Source organism: Chelonoidis abingdonii, chromosome 5 (genome assembly GCF_003597395.2).
Source record: "Chelonoidis abingdonii isolate Lonesome George chromosome 5, CheloAbing_2.0, whole genome shotgun sequence".
Lineage (NCBI taxonomy): Eukaryota > Metazoa > Chordata > Testudines > Testudinidae > Chelonoidis > Chelonoidis abingdonii.
The window spans coordinates 3,374,679-3,387,458 of record NC_133773.1 but is presented as its reverse complement, the minus strand read 5'-3'; the positions used below and the strand labels follow the sequence as shown (position 1 = coordinate 3,387,458).

Below are 12,780 nucleotides of genomic sequence, written 5' to 3'. Positions count from 1 at the left end.
CGGAGAGCAGCAGCTGCTATGGGTTGGCTATGGGGGTGTGTGTGTGTGGCTAATGCAAATTTTGGGATGGCTATAGCCAGTGATGAGCGGCCAAAATCTTAACAACCGGTTCCCTATAAAAACTTCTGGTTTAAGGGGGGAGGAGTGGGAGGAGACATACTCGTGGGGCTGGGGGCCCTGCAAGGCCCAGGGAAAATTGGCCCCCCCCAGCAGCCCTGGAGCTCGCAGCCTCCCCTGCCCCCTTACCTTGCCTGCAGCTCAAAGCAGCAGGACGACTCAGGAGCTCAGCTGAGCTGCCCAGCTGATGCCAGTGGCTGGCCACGCTGCGGGGAAACAAGGGAGGGGGCGGGGGAACCTCAGCCTCCCCAGCTGGGAATCCTGGGAGCCACAGGATGGTCTGGCCCACGGATCGGAGTTCTTTGCCCACCCCCTGGCCCTTTAACAACCGATTCTCCACGGAAGTCTAATTTTAGCAGCCGGGTCTTGGGAACTGGTGGGAACTGGCTCCAGCTCACCACTGGCTATAGCCCCCACAAGCCCTCTTCCCCCACCCCCCCAAGCACCCAGTGCTGCCCCTGGTTGCAGATCTCTGAGTGCTGCAGCAGCCTGCAAAATAAGAGCCATTTGCCTTAACTATCCAGTAATGGGAACAACTGGCTGTAGATTTTATTAGCTTCCCTTGCTTCCTCCTTCCTGCCAGAATCCCTCAGCTGCTCCCCCAGCCTGGTGGGGGCTGCCTGCTGCCCATCCCCCTCCCCTCTTTGGCAATGGCCCTGAAAGTTTCACTGCACCTTTGTCCCTTGTCTTGTTCCAAACCATTTTCCCTCTCCTACCCCAAGCCAAAACAGCAGAAACAGTCAATAACCTCCCCCCGCAGAAACCAAGTAGGCGCAAAGCCTGCCTGGGAAGCCTTTGAGTGACACAGGAGATTAAGAGTTTACACTGTTGACTTTAAAGTAAGATAAACAGTGAAAACTTGGCAAGGTCTAACATAAACAACTCCCTCTCTCGCCACTCATTCCTAAGGCCAGAGCTCATTGCTAGGGGAAAGCACACGCCAAATAGGGCACCCTAACCTTTCCCAAAGGGGCTTCAGCTTGACTCAGAGCCGAGGGACTCCAGCTATCTGGTGGGAGGGAATGGAATACAGAACTGGCAGTCCACCCTGAAACGACTTGCAGAGCGTTGGCTCTCCTGGTGAATGACTCGGCCCAGCATCAAAATCATAGGAGGAAGAGGGATAGCTCAGTGGTTTGAGCATGGGTCTGCTAACTCCAGAGTTGTAAGTTCAAGCCTTGAGGGGGCCATTTAGCGAACTGGGGTAAAAATCTATCTGGGGATTGGTCCTGCTTTGAACAGGGGTTGGACTAGATACCTCCTGAAGTCCCTTCCAACCCTGAGATTCTATGATAGTATGGGGAGAAAGCAAAGGGTTGGATGTTTCCACCAGCATGAGGCCAAGGTGCCACCTAGGCCTCACTTATGTCTTCCCTGCAGGGCCTGTGCTGCTCTCTGCACAGAGGGAAGCTCACTATAAATGAGCTACAAAGGACCCGGTCTGTCCAGGTGAAAATGCCTTCCTGGCATCTGAGCTAGCAGTGATGCTGTTCTCCACACTGATTCAGAGGGATCCAGTAGCAGATCATTTCCTACATGAGAGGCACTGGACTGTGTCTAACATTAACACAGTTTGGACCCATTGATTTTGGGGATTTTCGACTGGAGCCAGGATATGGGCCCTACAAGATGCTCTGTTGTAATCTCTTGCTAGCTCACACGTGGCTGAGTTGATTATGATGCTGTGTATCACTTTTGGAATTTGTTTACACGGTTTGAGGAAATGAAAATGAGTGATCACAATTCTGCATATGCTCTTGATAAAATGTGGGTTAAAAACAAGTATAAAAATGTCTCTGAAGCTTTTGTGAAAAAGGGCAGATGGTTCTATTCTGAAACTTGCCATGCAGGTTTGGAACAGTGAAATTCTTTGCTGAACTGTATTTCCATTTACCAGCCAGCTCTCCGGACAGCACCACTCGCTGCTGCTGATGTTTGGTTACACTCGGATGCAATTCGTGTTCGAACCTGTGGATTTTACATGGTGAAATGGGCCCCTTTCACAGTTACGTTCTGTAGGGCAGAGGGCAGAAAAGGGGAAAGAATCTGCTCCGGCTAATTCCTGGATGCAGGAATCCCTGGGTGAGGTTCTCCAGACTCTGCTATAGGGGTGCTCACATTGATGGGGATAAAAGTCCCTCCTGGCCTTTACACCTACGGCTATTCCAGGATCCCTGCACATCGCATGCTGTTCACAATGCTGACTTTCACGATAACCTCAATATTTATCTAACTTTCTTTACCCCCTGCAAATGTTTGCTTTTAGAGCATCACAGACGAAACACCCCCTGCCTTCGTTCTTTAGATCTTGCTGAGTTGCACTCTTCAGGCCCAAACAAAAACCTGGGGTTCACATGCCCTTCACTTTAGGGATAGAGAATGGGGGAGACGGGAACTGAATCCAACCGGTGGCTGGGCAGAGCCTCAGCCCTGGATTGAAAACCTCACCCCTCCTGAATGTTTGTTCTTTAGAAAAGGGTTGTCTGGGAGAGGAGATTGGGAAAATCTGAAGGCTTCGGCTCCATCTCTGCTCAGCGCACTGTATGCGCCAGGGATTTGCAATCCCTTTTGAAAATTGGGTTTTATTCATGGATCTAGCAGCATAACTCATTTTCTGTCCCCCTCCTGAAAGCAATTTGTAGCTGTTTTTGTTGCACAAACAAAAGTCCAATCAGCTGACAGATCCTTTAAAAAAAAACAACTAAAGTGTTACATAAAAATCATTCCTGGTCATCTTTTGTTTTTCATTCACTTTGTCTCTCCTAATGTAGCCCCAACACTGGGAACTTCTTTGTTGTTTCAAGCAAATTCCATTTGTTTTCCACATAAGCTGCTCCTTAAACTATGATCTCCTTGAGAGGAGGGGATGAAGCTTATACTTGGATTTCTTTTTACATAATTAAATATTCCTTTTAGTGAATTTTAATTCCTTTTTAAAAGATTTGCCTTCACTGCACTTGTAAAAAGTAACCAAAGTACTTCCAGACAGTAGGAATTTGCAGTCATAGTAGGTTTTAAAACATTGCTTGATTGTAAAAATACTGCAGAGCTGGCAGTTGTGTCTAGTAAACAAGTTGCTGTTTTTGCAGAAAAAGAAAGTTTGCAAAACTCTTTTTCCCACTCGGAGTACCAGCTGCATGGAACTCTGGGAAAATGCCCTCTCTCCCCCTCAGTCTCACGCACATGCTGTGAGGGTAAAATTCACCCCTGCACAGAAGGCAAGCACAAGCACAAGGCCTTGGCATGGGGGCCACTGTTAGATCGTTTATTATTTGCACTGCATTAATAACAGCACCTCTGCCCCCAAAGAGCAGCAGCTTTCAGCCCAGAGGCTATATGTCACCTCTACGACTCTGTCCATGCAGTCTGAGGGACACACTTAGTCTGACTGTCTCTGACCCTTTATCTTCCTTAACTGTTTCGGCCTTCTCCTTTGTTTGTAACTGAGTTCAGCTGTCAGTGAAGAAGCCAGGAGACAGCACTCCTCATTCTCTAGTGCCAGAGATTTCTGCCTGAGTCTGCAGAGAGCCTGGAACAGTAGCTCTGAGCTGTGAACTGCCCCATTCAACTTGATGAGTGTTAATTCAGATGCCAATGAGGACACTGCAAATGCAAATAGTGGTAACAATTTCCCTGATCATTGCAGCATGTGAGAAGCGAGACGCTCACGTTACGCAGCTGTGCACAATCTATTCGGAGCGAGTGCTTGTTCTGGGGCCAAAATTGGTTGTCCTGGGAGAAATTCTCATTTATTTGTTTCCTCAGTCAAAAAGAAGCCAGATCCAAGAAGCCCAAGGGCCACCTGTGTCCCTATAGTGGAGTGGCCAGGCCCAAGGATGTCATAGGACATCTGAGCCCCAGGAGGGGTGGCCTGACCCAGGAGCACAGTGGATGCCAGAGAGCACACATGATCATAATCTGAACATCTGCGCATTATACTGACAGCAGTGTCTTATGTTGGCATCTAGTGAAGGTGGAACTTGGTTTGTGAGTGGACTTGGAAGAGTTCCACTTCCTGCTTTGCCCAATTTGACCCCTGGATTATCTAATATAAAGAAAGAGGCAAAAAATACAAACCCAACTGACTTCAGATATTGTTTGTGAAAAAAACCCAGAAGCCAAATCTTTCCACGGAGAAGGGACAACGAGTGCATAGTGCATAAAAAAGTGCATAAAAAATAATGTCACGGTGTCTCCAGTCAGTTTACAATATTTGCATTTTGCTGGGGGAGTACAGTATGTGCGAATAACAGCCAGTGCAGAATCATGGGATCATAGAACCGTGAGAGGTTATCTAGTCCAGCCCCCTGCACGGAGGCAGAACCAAGGAAGTCTCAATAATCCCTGACAGGTGTTTGTCCAACCTGTCCTTAAAAACCTCCAATGGGGGGAATTTCACAACCTCCCTTGGAAGCCTGCTTCAGCATTTAACTAGCCTGACAGTCAGAAAGTTTTTCCTAATCTCTAACCTCAATCTCCCTTGCTGCAGATTAAGCTCATTACTTCTTCTCCGACCTTCAGTGGACATGGCGACCCCTCTTTATAACAGCCGTTAGCATATTTTGAGACTGCTATCAGGTTCCCCTTCAGTCTCCTTTTCTCAAGAACATTCCCAGTTTTTTAACCTTTCCTCACAGGTCAGGTTGACTAAATCTTTTATCATTTTTGTTGCTCTCCTCTGGACTTTCTCCAGTTTATCCACAACTTTCCTTAGGTGTCGTACCCAGAATTGGACACAGCACTGCAGCTGAGGCCTCACCAGTGCCGAGTAGAGTGGCACAATCACCTCCTGTGCATTACATACAGCATGCCTGTTAATATGCTCCAGAACAATACTAGCCTTTTCACAACTGCATCACACTGTTCTCTCAAATGCAATCTATGATTCACTATAAACGCCAGATCCTTTTCAGCAGTGCTACTGCCTTGCTAATGATTCCCCATTTTGTAGTTGTGCCTTTGATTCTTCCTTCCTAAGTTTAATACTTTGCACTTGTCTTTATTGAATTTCACCTTGTTGAATTCAGACCAATTCCCCCGTCCTCCAAAGTGCTAGCAAGCCAGCGTGGTGTCATCTGCAAATTTTATAAACAGACTCTTCACTCCATTACTCGAGTCATTAACGAAAATGTTGAACCAGACCCCGGCAAGACCCTACTAGATATGCACACTCCAATTTGAGAACAAACCATTGATAACTACTCGTTGAGTACGGTTTTCCGACCAACTGTGCATCCGCATTATAATAATTTCATCTGAACCACATTTCTCTATTATGAGAGTGTCATGTGGGACTATCTCAAAAGACTTACTAAAATGAAGATACAGCACATCTACTGCTTACACCCATCCATAAGCCAGTAAACCCCGTCAAAGACGGAAATTAGGTTGGTCTGACATGATTTTCTCTTGACAAATCCTTGCTGGCTATTTCTTATAACTAGGACCGGCGCTAGGGGTTTTAGCGCCCTAGGCACAAGGCAATTTCGCCGCCCCACACCCTGGTCCTGCGGCTCCGGGGGAGCTGCCGCAGTGGTGCCAGGCACGACTGCAGCAGCTACACCAGAGCTGTGGACCAGCGGACCCTCCACAGGCACGACTGCAGCAGCTGCACCGGAGCTGCCTGCCGCCCCCTCCGGCAAAATGCCACCCACCAATAATCCTGGCATCCTAGGCGATTGCCTAGGCCACCTAAATGGAGGCGCCAGCCCTGCTTATAACCCTATTATCCTGTAGGTGCTTGAAATGGATTGTTTAATAATTTGTTCCAGTATCTTTCCAGGTATCAAAGTTAGGCTGACTGGTTTATAAATTACTGGGTCCTCTTTGTCCCCCATGTTAAAGACAGGAACAGTAAAAGCTGTTTCATCCAACACGTTGAGAGAATGGGGGGGTGCTGGTAAGTGAAAAATGCCAGTTAACTAAGAGAGAGGGAGGGAGTTTGGATGCGGAAGGGGGTGTAGGACGCAGGCTCTGGGAGGGAGTTTGGGTGCAGGAGGAAGTGCGGGGCTGGGAGTTGGGGTGCAGGGCGCAGACTCTGGGAAGTTTGGAGGCGGGAGAGGGCTTGGGGCAGTTGATTCGGGTGTGGGAGGAGAGTGCTGGATCCAGGGACATTCACCGTGGGCAGCTCCCTGCAAGCGGCGACCTGTCTCAGCTGCTCCTAGGCGGAGGTGCGGCAGGCTGCTCTGTGCGCTGCCTCCACCCACAGGTGCCATCCCCCGCAGATCCCATTGGCTGCTCTTCCCAGCCAATGGGAGCTGTGGAGCTAGTGCTCAGGGAGGGGTAGGGGCAGTATGCAAAGCCACCTGCCACACCTTCACCTAGGAGCAGCCAGGACAGGTCACCACCTGTAGAGAGCCGCCCAAGGTGAACACGCCCCGGATCCAGCACCCTCACCCCCTCCCATGTCACAACCTGCTGCCCCGAGCCCCCTTCCACACCAAAACTCCCTCCCAAAGCCTGTGCCCTGGACCCCCTTCCATACCTCAAACCCCTGCCGGCCCTGCGCCAAGCAGTCACTAAACCAGAATTTCAATGAAGATCAGAAATGCCAGTTTATAGAGCTTTCCGGTTGGTGAAGTGATCGATAAAACAGCTTTTACTGTACTGTGTTTGCCCTTCTCCTGTCCTCTGGAACCTTACCCGTCTTCCATGAGTTCTTGAAGATAATCGCTAGTGGTTCCGAGGTTGCTTCAGTAAGTAACGCAGGGTGAATTTCATCTGGCTTTGCAGACTTGAATACATCTAACTTCTCTAAATATTCTTTAACCTGTTCTTTCTTTATTCTACCTTCTGTTCCTTCCCCCTTGTTGTTAATATGAAGTGTGTTAAGTATCTAGTCACAATTAACCTTCTTTTTAGTGACGACAAGCAAAACTGACACTAAATACCTCAGCCTTTCTGGTGTTGTCTGTTATGAGCTCTCTTTCCCCACTAAGTGGGGGACCAAGACTTTCCTTTGTCTTTCTCTTGCTCCTAAGATATTGGAGATATTCTCATTGCCTTTTTTGTCCTTTGCTAGCTATCATTCATTTTGCACTTTAATCTTTCTGATTTTGTCCCTACATACATGTGCTATTCTTTTGTACTCATCCTTGCAATTTGGCCGTGTTTCCACTTTTTGTAGGATTCTTTTTTGATTTTCAGGCCATAAAAGAGCTCCTGATGGAGCCACATTGGCCTTTTACTATTCTTTGTATCTTTCCTTGGCATCAGAAGTGTTTGCTGTCATGCCTTTAATGCTGTCTCTTTGAGAAACTGTGAACTCTCCTGAATTTCTTTTTCCCTTGGATTTTCTTCCCATGGGACCTCACCTACCAGTTCTCTGAGTTTGTTAAAGTCTGCTTTTCTGAACTCCATTGTCCTCATTCTGCTGCTCTCATTCCTTCCTTTCCTTAGAATCATAAGATCTTTCATTTCATGATCACTTTCACTCAAATTGCCTTCTGCCTTCAGCTTTGTTACCAATTCCTCCGTTAGTTAGAATCCATTCTAAAATGGTCCCCCTGGTTACTTCCTCCATCTTCGTAAACAAAAAGCTGTCTCTAAGATGTTCCAAGAACTTGCTGGACTTTTTGTGTTTTGCTGTATGCCTTTTCCAATAGACGTCTGGGAAGTTAAAGTCCCCTATCACTACCACATCTGATGTTTTTATTATTTCTGTTATTTGTTCTAGAAATGCCTCATCCACCTCCTCCGCCTGGGTGGTCTGTAGTGGATCCCCTACCATGATGTGGTAGGTATTTGTCTGTAGTGACTTGTATTGGCTGAGTTAGGATTTAATTTCACTATTAAGAATGAGATTCACTAATTAAAGAGAACTAACATTTACTGGCAACCTTGACTGAGACTGTCCGAACAGGGTGTTTTTAGCTTTGCTGTTCTTTCACAGCTGTATTTGCAGAGGAGAAATCGTTTGTTGAGATGCATAACTTAATACAATGTGAACTCTAGCCTATTTGTAGGAATTCAGACAAACTATATTTATGACGGTAACGTGTACAATTGTAAAAAGACATCCGTCATATAGAAACAATGCTATTTGCACTATAGTGTCAGTCTCAGTGCAGCGCAGTGCTTAAGAAATATGTTTATTGACATCTCTAGCTCCCTAATGGCACTATCCTTTCACTAACAAAATGATGGCTAAGAACGTGCATGGCCCAACTAAATCCAAGTTATTTTTCATTCAGACTGCAACTGCGGAATAAACTGGTGTGTGGTTCAGGCTTCTACCACACAGGAGCCTCACTGCAGAGTGACTACAGGGTAGTTCACATGCCTGTTTCAGGGCTGGGAATTTGAGCAAGTTCTGGGAGCTGTTTTGAACTCCCTCCAGCCCTCCAAATTAAAAAAACCACACAGCTTGGCCCCGCTCTAACTGCAAGGCACCAGGGCAACATTGGGACAGGGCACCCGAGCACAAGGACCCCAGCTGAGATTACGGGCATGTTCATCTTCCTCAGTGTGACTCCCTAATGTGCCCCGTCCAGGTGGGGCAGAGGGCACATGCTGTCACCACATCGGAGCGTGTGACACTCAATTTGCACAGGGCTAAGTGACTACACAGGATGGCGGGGAAAGCCGATCTTACATGTGAAAAGCCAGAAAGAGTGAGGAAGGGACTGTCCCCATGAAGGGGTAGGGATGGAGTTACAAACCCCTCTGAAATGTCCACCGTTGGCTACTAACTGCTCTGAAACATCCACCATTGGCTACTAACTCCTCTGAAACATCCACCGTTGGCTGCTCTTGGAGACGTGATATTGAACTGGATGGTCTGTTCCAGTGCCCTGCTACCAGAATCAGAGCAGACATGGTTTTCAATACACAGTCATAGATTCCAAGGCCAGAAGGAACCATTGTGATCATCTAGTCTGACCTCCCGTATAGCACAGGCCAGAGAACTGCCCCAAAATAATTCCCAGCTCACATCTGTTAGAAAAACATCCCATCTTGATTTGAAAATTGTCAGTGATGGCGAATCCACCATGAACCTTGGTAAATTGTTCCAATGGTTAATTACTTTCGCTGTTAAAAAATTATTGTATTTCCAGTCTGAATTTGTCTGGCTCCAACTTCAAGCCATTGGATCATGCTATGCCTTTCTCTGAACCTATTATTAAATACTTGTTCCCCATATAGTTACTTATAGACTATGATCAAGTCACCCCTTAACCTTTACTTTGTAAACAGATTGAGCTCCCTGAATCTATTGCTATAAGGCAGGTTTTCTAATCCTTTAATAATTTGCGTGGACTTTCTTTCTTTTCTCCAATTTATCAACATCCTTCTTGAATTGTGGACACCAGAGCTGGACATGGTATGCAGCAATGGTCGCACCAGTGCCAAATACAGAGGTAAAATAACTCTCTACTGCTACTTGAGATTCCGCTGTTTCGGCATCTAAGAATTGCACTAACCCTACTGAGCACAGTGTCACATTGGGAGCTCATGGTTCAGCTGATTGTCCACCACGACCCCAAAATCTTTGCCAGAGTCACTGTCCCCAGGTTATAGAGTCCTCAGTCCTGTAAGTACGGCCTACTCTCTTTGTTCTTAGATGTACACTTTGACATTGACATCATCCAGTGTTCTCTGTCATGTATAAACATTCAATCTCTGCTTCCAGAAGTGACTGTGCATCAGGGGTGTAGCTACGGGTGGCCCACTCCCCAGCCCCGGCTCTGCTCCAGCCCCACCCAGACGTGCAGGATGCCACATGCCAGGTGCACACCCCCCCGGCCCAACTGGGGAGGGTTGGGACCACACCGGAACAGCAGCGGAGCCCCTGACTAGCCTGCCACACATGCATGCACACCGCAGCAGGAGGAGGGCAGCTAGCCTGCCCAGTGGCGGTGATCATTAAAAAACGTAGGCCTGCTGCCTCGGGGAGCCAGGCCCAGCACTGGTCAGTGCAATAGGGATGGAAGCCATGCACGGTGGAGAGCGGGCCCCGGGGGCTCCTTCCAAGAGCATCCATCGCCCCCCACAAGGCTGGCTAGATTGGAGGGGGTGGGTGGGAGGCGGGCCCTCTGATGCCTCCTGTCCCCCCTGTGTCCCACCCCATCATTGCCTGTCCACCCAAAGCCAGGGCCCACCCAAATGTCCCATGCTAGCGATGCCACTGCTGTGCATGGAAGATCCAGATAGTACCAGTATCAACTATACTGCCAGAAAACAACAGCACCACCAACAAAAGAGGCCACTCTGTTGTACCTACTGCCTAAGCAGCCTGCCAGAGGCAGAAGGTCACCTCCAGATCCTGGTCTACAAACAAAGGACTTGGTCATAGACAAAACCACCTCATCTTCCAGCAAGCATGAGGGAGGCACACGTCATTCACATCTAACAGTGCTTTGCAGAAACACCAAACTAATGCAGTGGTTTCTCCTCTTTCAGATTGTCTAAGTCACAGAGCGCCACAGGATTCAGCTCCTTGGCCGTCTCTACCTGCTGTTTAATTAAGAAGACCATAAAACCAAACACTTACATTGCTCCCTGGTAATGAACTGAGGTACCGTGCTGGGGAGAGGAGTGCTTGGGTTCGGGGTTCCCACTAGCTTGCTCTTGGCCATCTTGGTGTTTGCCTTGGCGAATTCTAGTCGTAGCGTTTGTGGAATTTCGGGATCAAAGCGAATTCCCTTTGTCAAAGCAAGAAAACAGAGCGTGTCAATTATCTGTACAGCCAACACGGAAAACTACTGACTGAAATCAGCACTGTGGGCGAGTGCCCCGAACACCAGACCGCTGTGGCTCAGGTCACCAGCACCTCAAGCGCATTGCTCGAAAAGCCAAACAAAGCAAACACAGCTCATACTGGGATGGGCATGGTCCTCCACAATTCTGACTCGGGGATCCCACAGTGAGATCCTCGCTGGCAGACCCTAGCACTTGCATAGGGCTCTGGGGGTCACTAGGGTCTTGGTGCGTGGGTTGGATTGCAGGATAAGGGCCTCCACCACTTTGTACATAGAAAAACGTACCAAAATTCCAGTTTTAAAGCTGAATCCAATGACTTGTTTTTAAAGCAAATTCTTATCTTTATTGAATCGGCTGATAAAACATGGAACAATAAGGGCTTTGTTTTCCTTAATTTATTCACAAATAACAGAACTTGCCTTCACCTGGCTTATAGACCACTACGGAATTGGAACGGCAATCGCTGTGACCATAACGTAGTTCACAAGGCAGACATCTCACATGCACCAGCCTTTGAAGGCTGGCGCCCTCAGGCCATGGGATGTCCAACCTCAGACAGCGTTATTCAGTTACATAGCAGTGTTAATGACTCAAGGCAGCGAGTTGATCTCTGGACTCCAGTTATCACTAACTCCTCTGTCAAGTGATAGTGGGGCCTGCTGGAGGCTTGGGGAAGAAAGGGCAGGATGGTTATACATGAGTTAGAGGGCAGCAATCCTAAAATCAGGGGAAGGGAGAGCAGCTGAAAGGCTCAGAGTCGACACGGAGGGAGGGATTTTTATTTTGAGAAGGCTGGGGCAGGGGGTGAGGAACCTTCCGGGAATAGTTTTAAGATTAAAAAGAGGGAGAAATGTTCACATTTAACTCAGGCTGGGCTCCCAAGCTCCAGAATTAAGCCCAATCAGGGTCCAATAAGGCAAGGAGGAGGGGACAAATAAAGGAAAAGAGAAAAACCTGCCCTGGGGGACAGGCAGGATCATTAGTGCCCCGGCTTTGAACTGTCACACTTCTTAGAGTCAGGGCAGATGGCTCGGGGAGCTGGAAATGACTTTCCCCTGAAGGCAGTGACGAGCACAGCCCCAAACTGGAATTAGAACCACGCCGAACTAGCTAGGAACCAGCTCTGGACTTGAGGCTCAGGGTACATCTAGCTGGAATGTTCTTTCGCGATGATGCACAGCTATAAAATGGCTCTGTTATATAGGACCCAACTAATGAGAACCTTCTCTGAACCTCCAGCTAAACAGAACCAAACATCTCATTAGAACAGGTTGAGAGATCTCCAGAACTTCCTGCTTTTATGCATGGACCAAAAATACCCATCACAACAACCTTTACCACCCTGGAATTTTGGCACTTTCACTTTTAGGTTCACCCAGGAGACGAAGGAGGGGCTTGTGGTCAAGGCATGGGAGTGGGGCTCAGGAGATGTGTATTCAGTTCGCAGATCCCAGCTCTGGCACAGACGCAGTGTGATCCCAGCTAGGTTACTTCCGGCAAGCTTTTCAGAAGGCACGTACAGAGTGGCCTTGTGATGAGACTTGTGATGAGACTTACGAGTCACTGAAGCGCTTTGGGACCTTTTGCCTATAGCGTCTCCACACCTCAATTCCCAGCTGTAAAATGGGGAGAATGTGCCTCCCTTTCTCACCCCCTTTGTCTGACTTGTCTGCCTAGATGGTAAGTTTTTTGCTCAGGGACATGATACAGCCCCTTGCACAACGGGGCCCTACCCTTGGTAGAAAGCGCTAAGCATTACAACAAATAACGGAGGTGTAGAAGTATGTGGAACCAAACAACCACAATGGTAGCTTTGTTTAGCTCCCAGCTTGTGTGTGTGTGTGTGGGGGGGGGGGGGAGGGGGCGCGGGGGGGGAATGAGAGGTTCTAGCCCTGCCCAGGCTGTCATGTCCATTGCTTGCAGTGACCAAAAGCTGTGACCTCCGACAGCTCTCTGATGTCC

The 12,780-nt window shown here is 48.2% G+C and overlaps 1 protein-coding gene across 1 annotated transcript in view; it reads right to left on the bottom strand.

The window, feature by feature from the left end:
- The window catches only part of RBPMS (RNA binding protein, mRNA processing factor), a 106,090-nt gene that overhangs the window by 52,025 nt on the left and 41,285 nt on the right, over positions 1 to 12,780 (bottom strand). Inside the window, exon 5 of the mRNA XM_032769476.1 lies at positions 10,610 to 10,760. Within this exon, the coding sequence (XP_032625367.1) occupies positions 10,610 to 10,760 (151 nt within the window). The remainder of the gene's footprint in view (positions 1 to 10,609; positions 10,761 to 12,780) is intronic.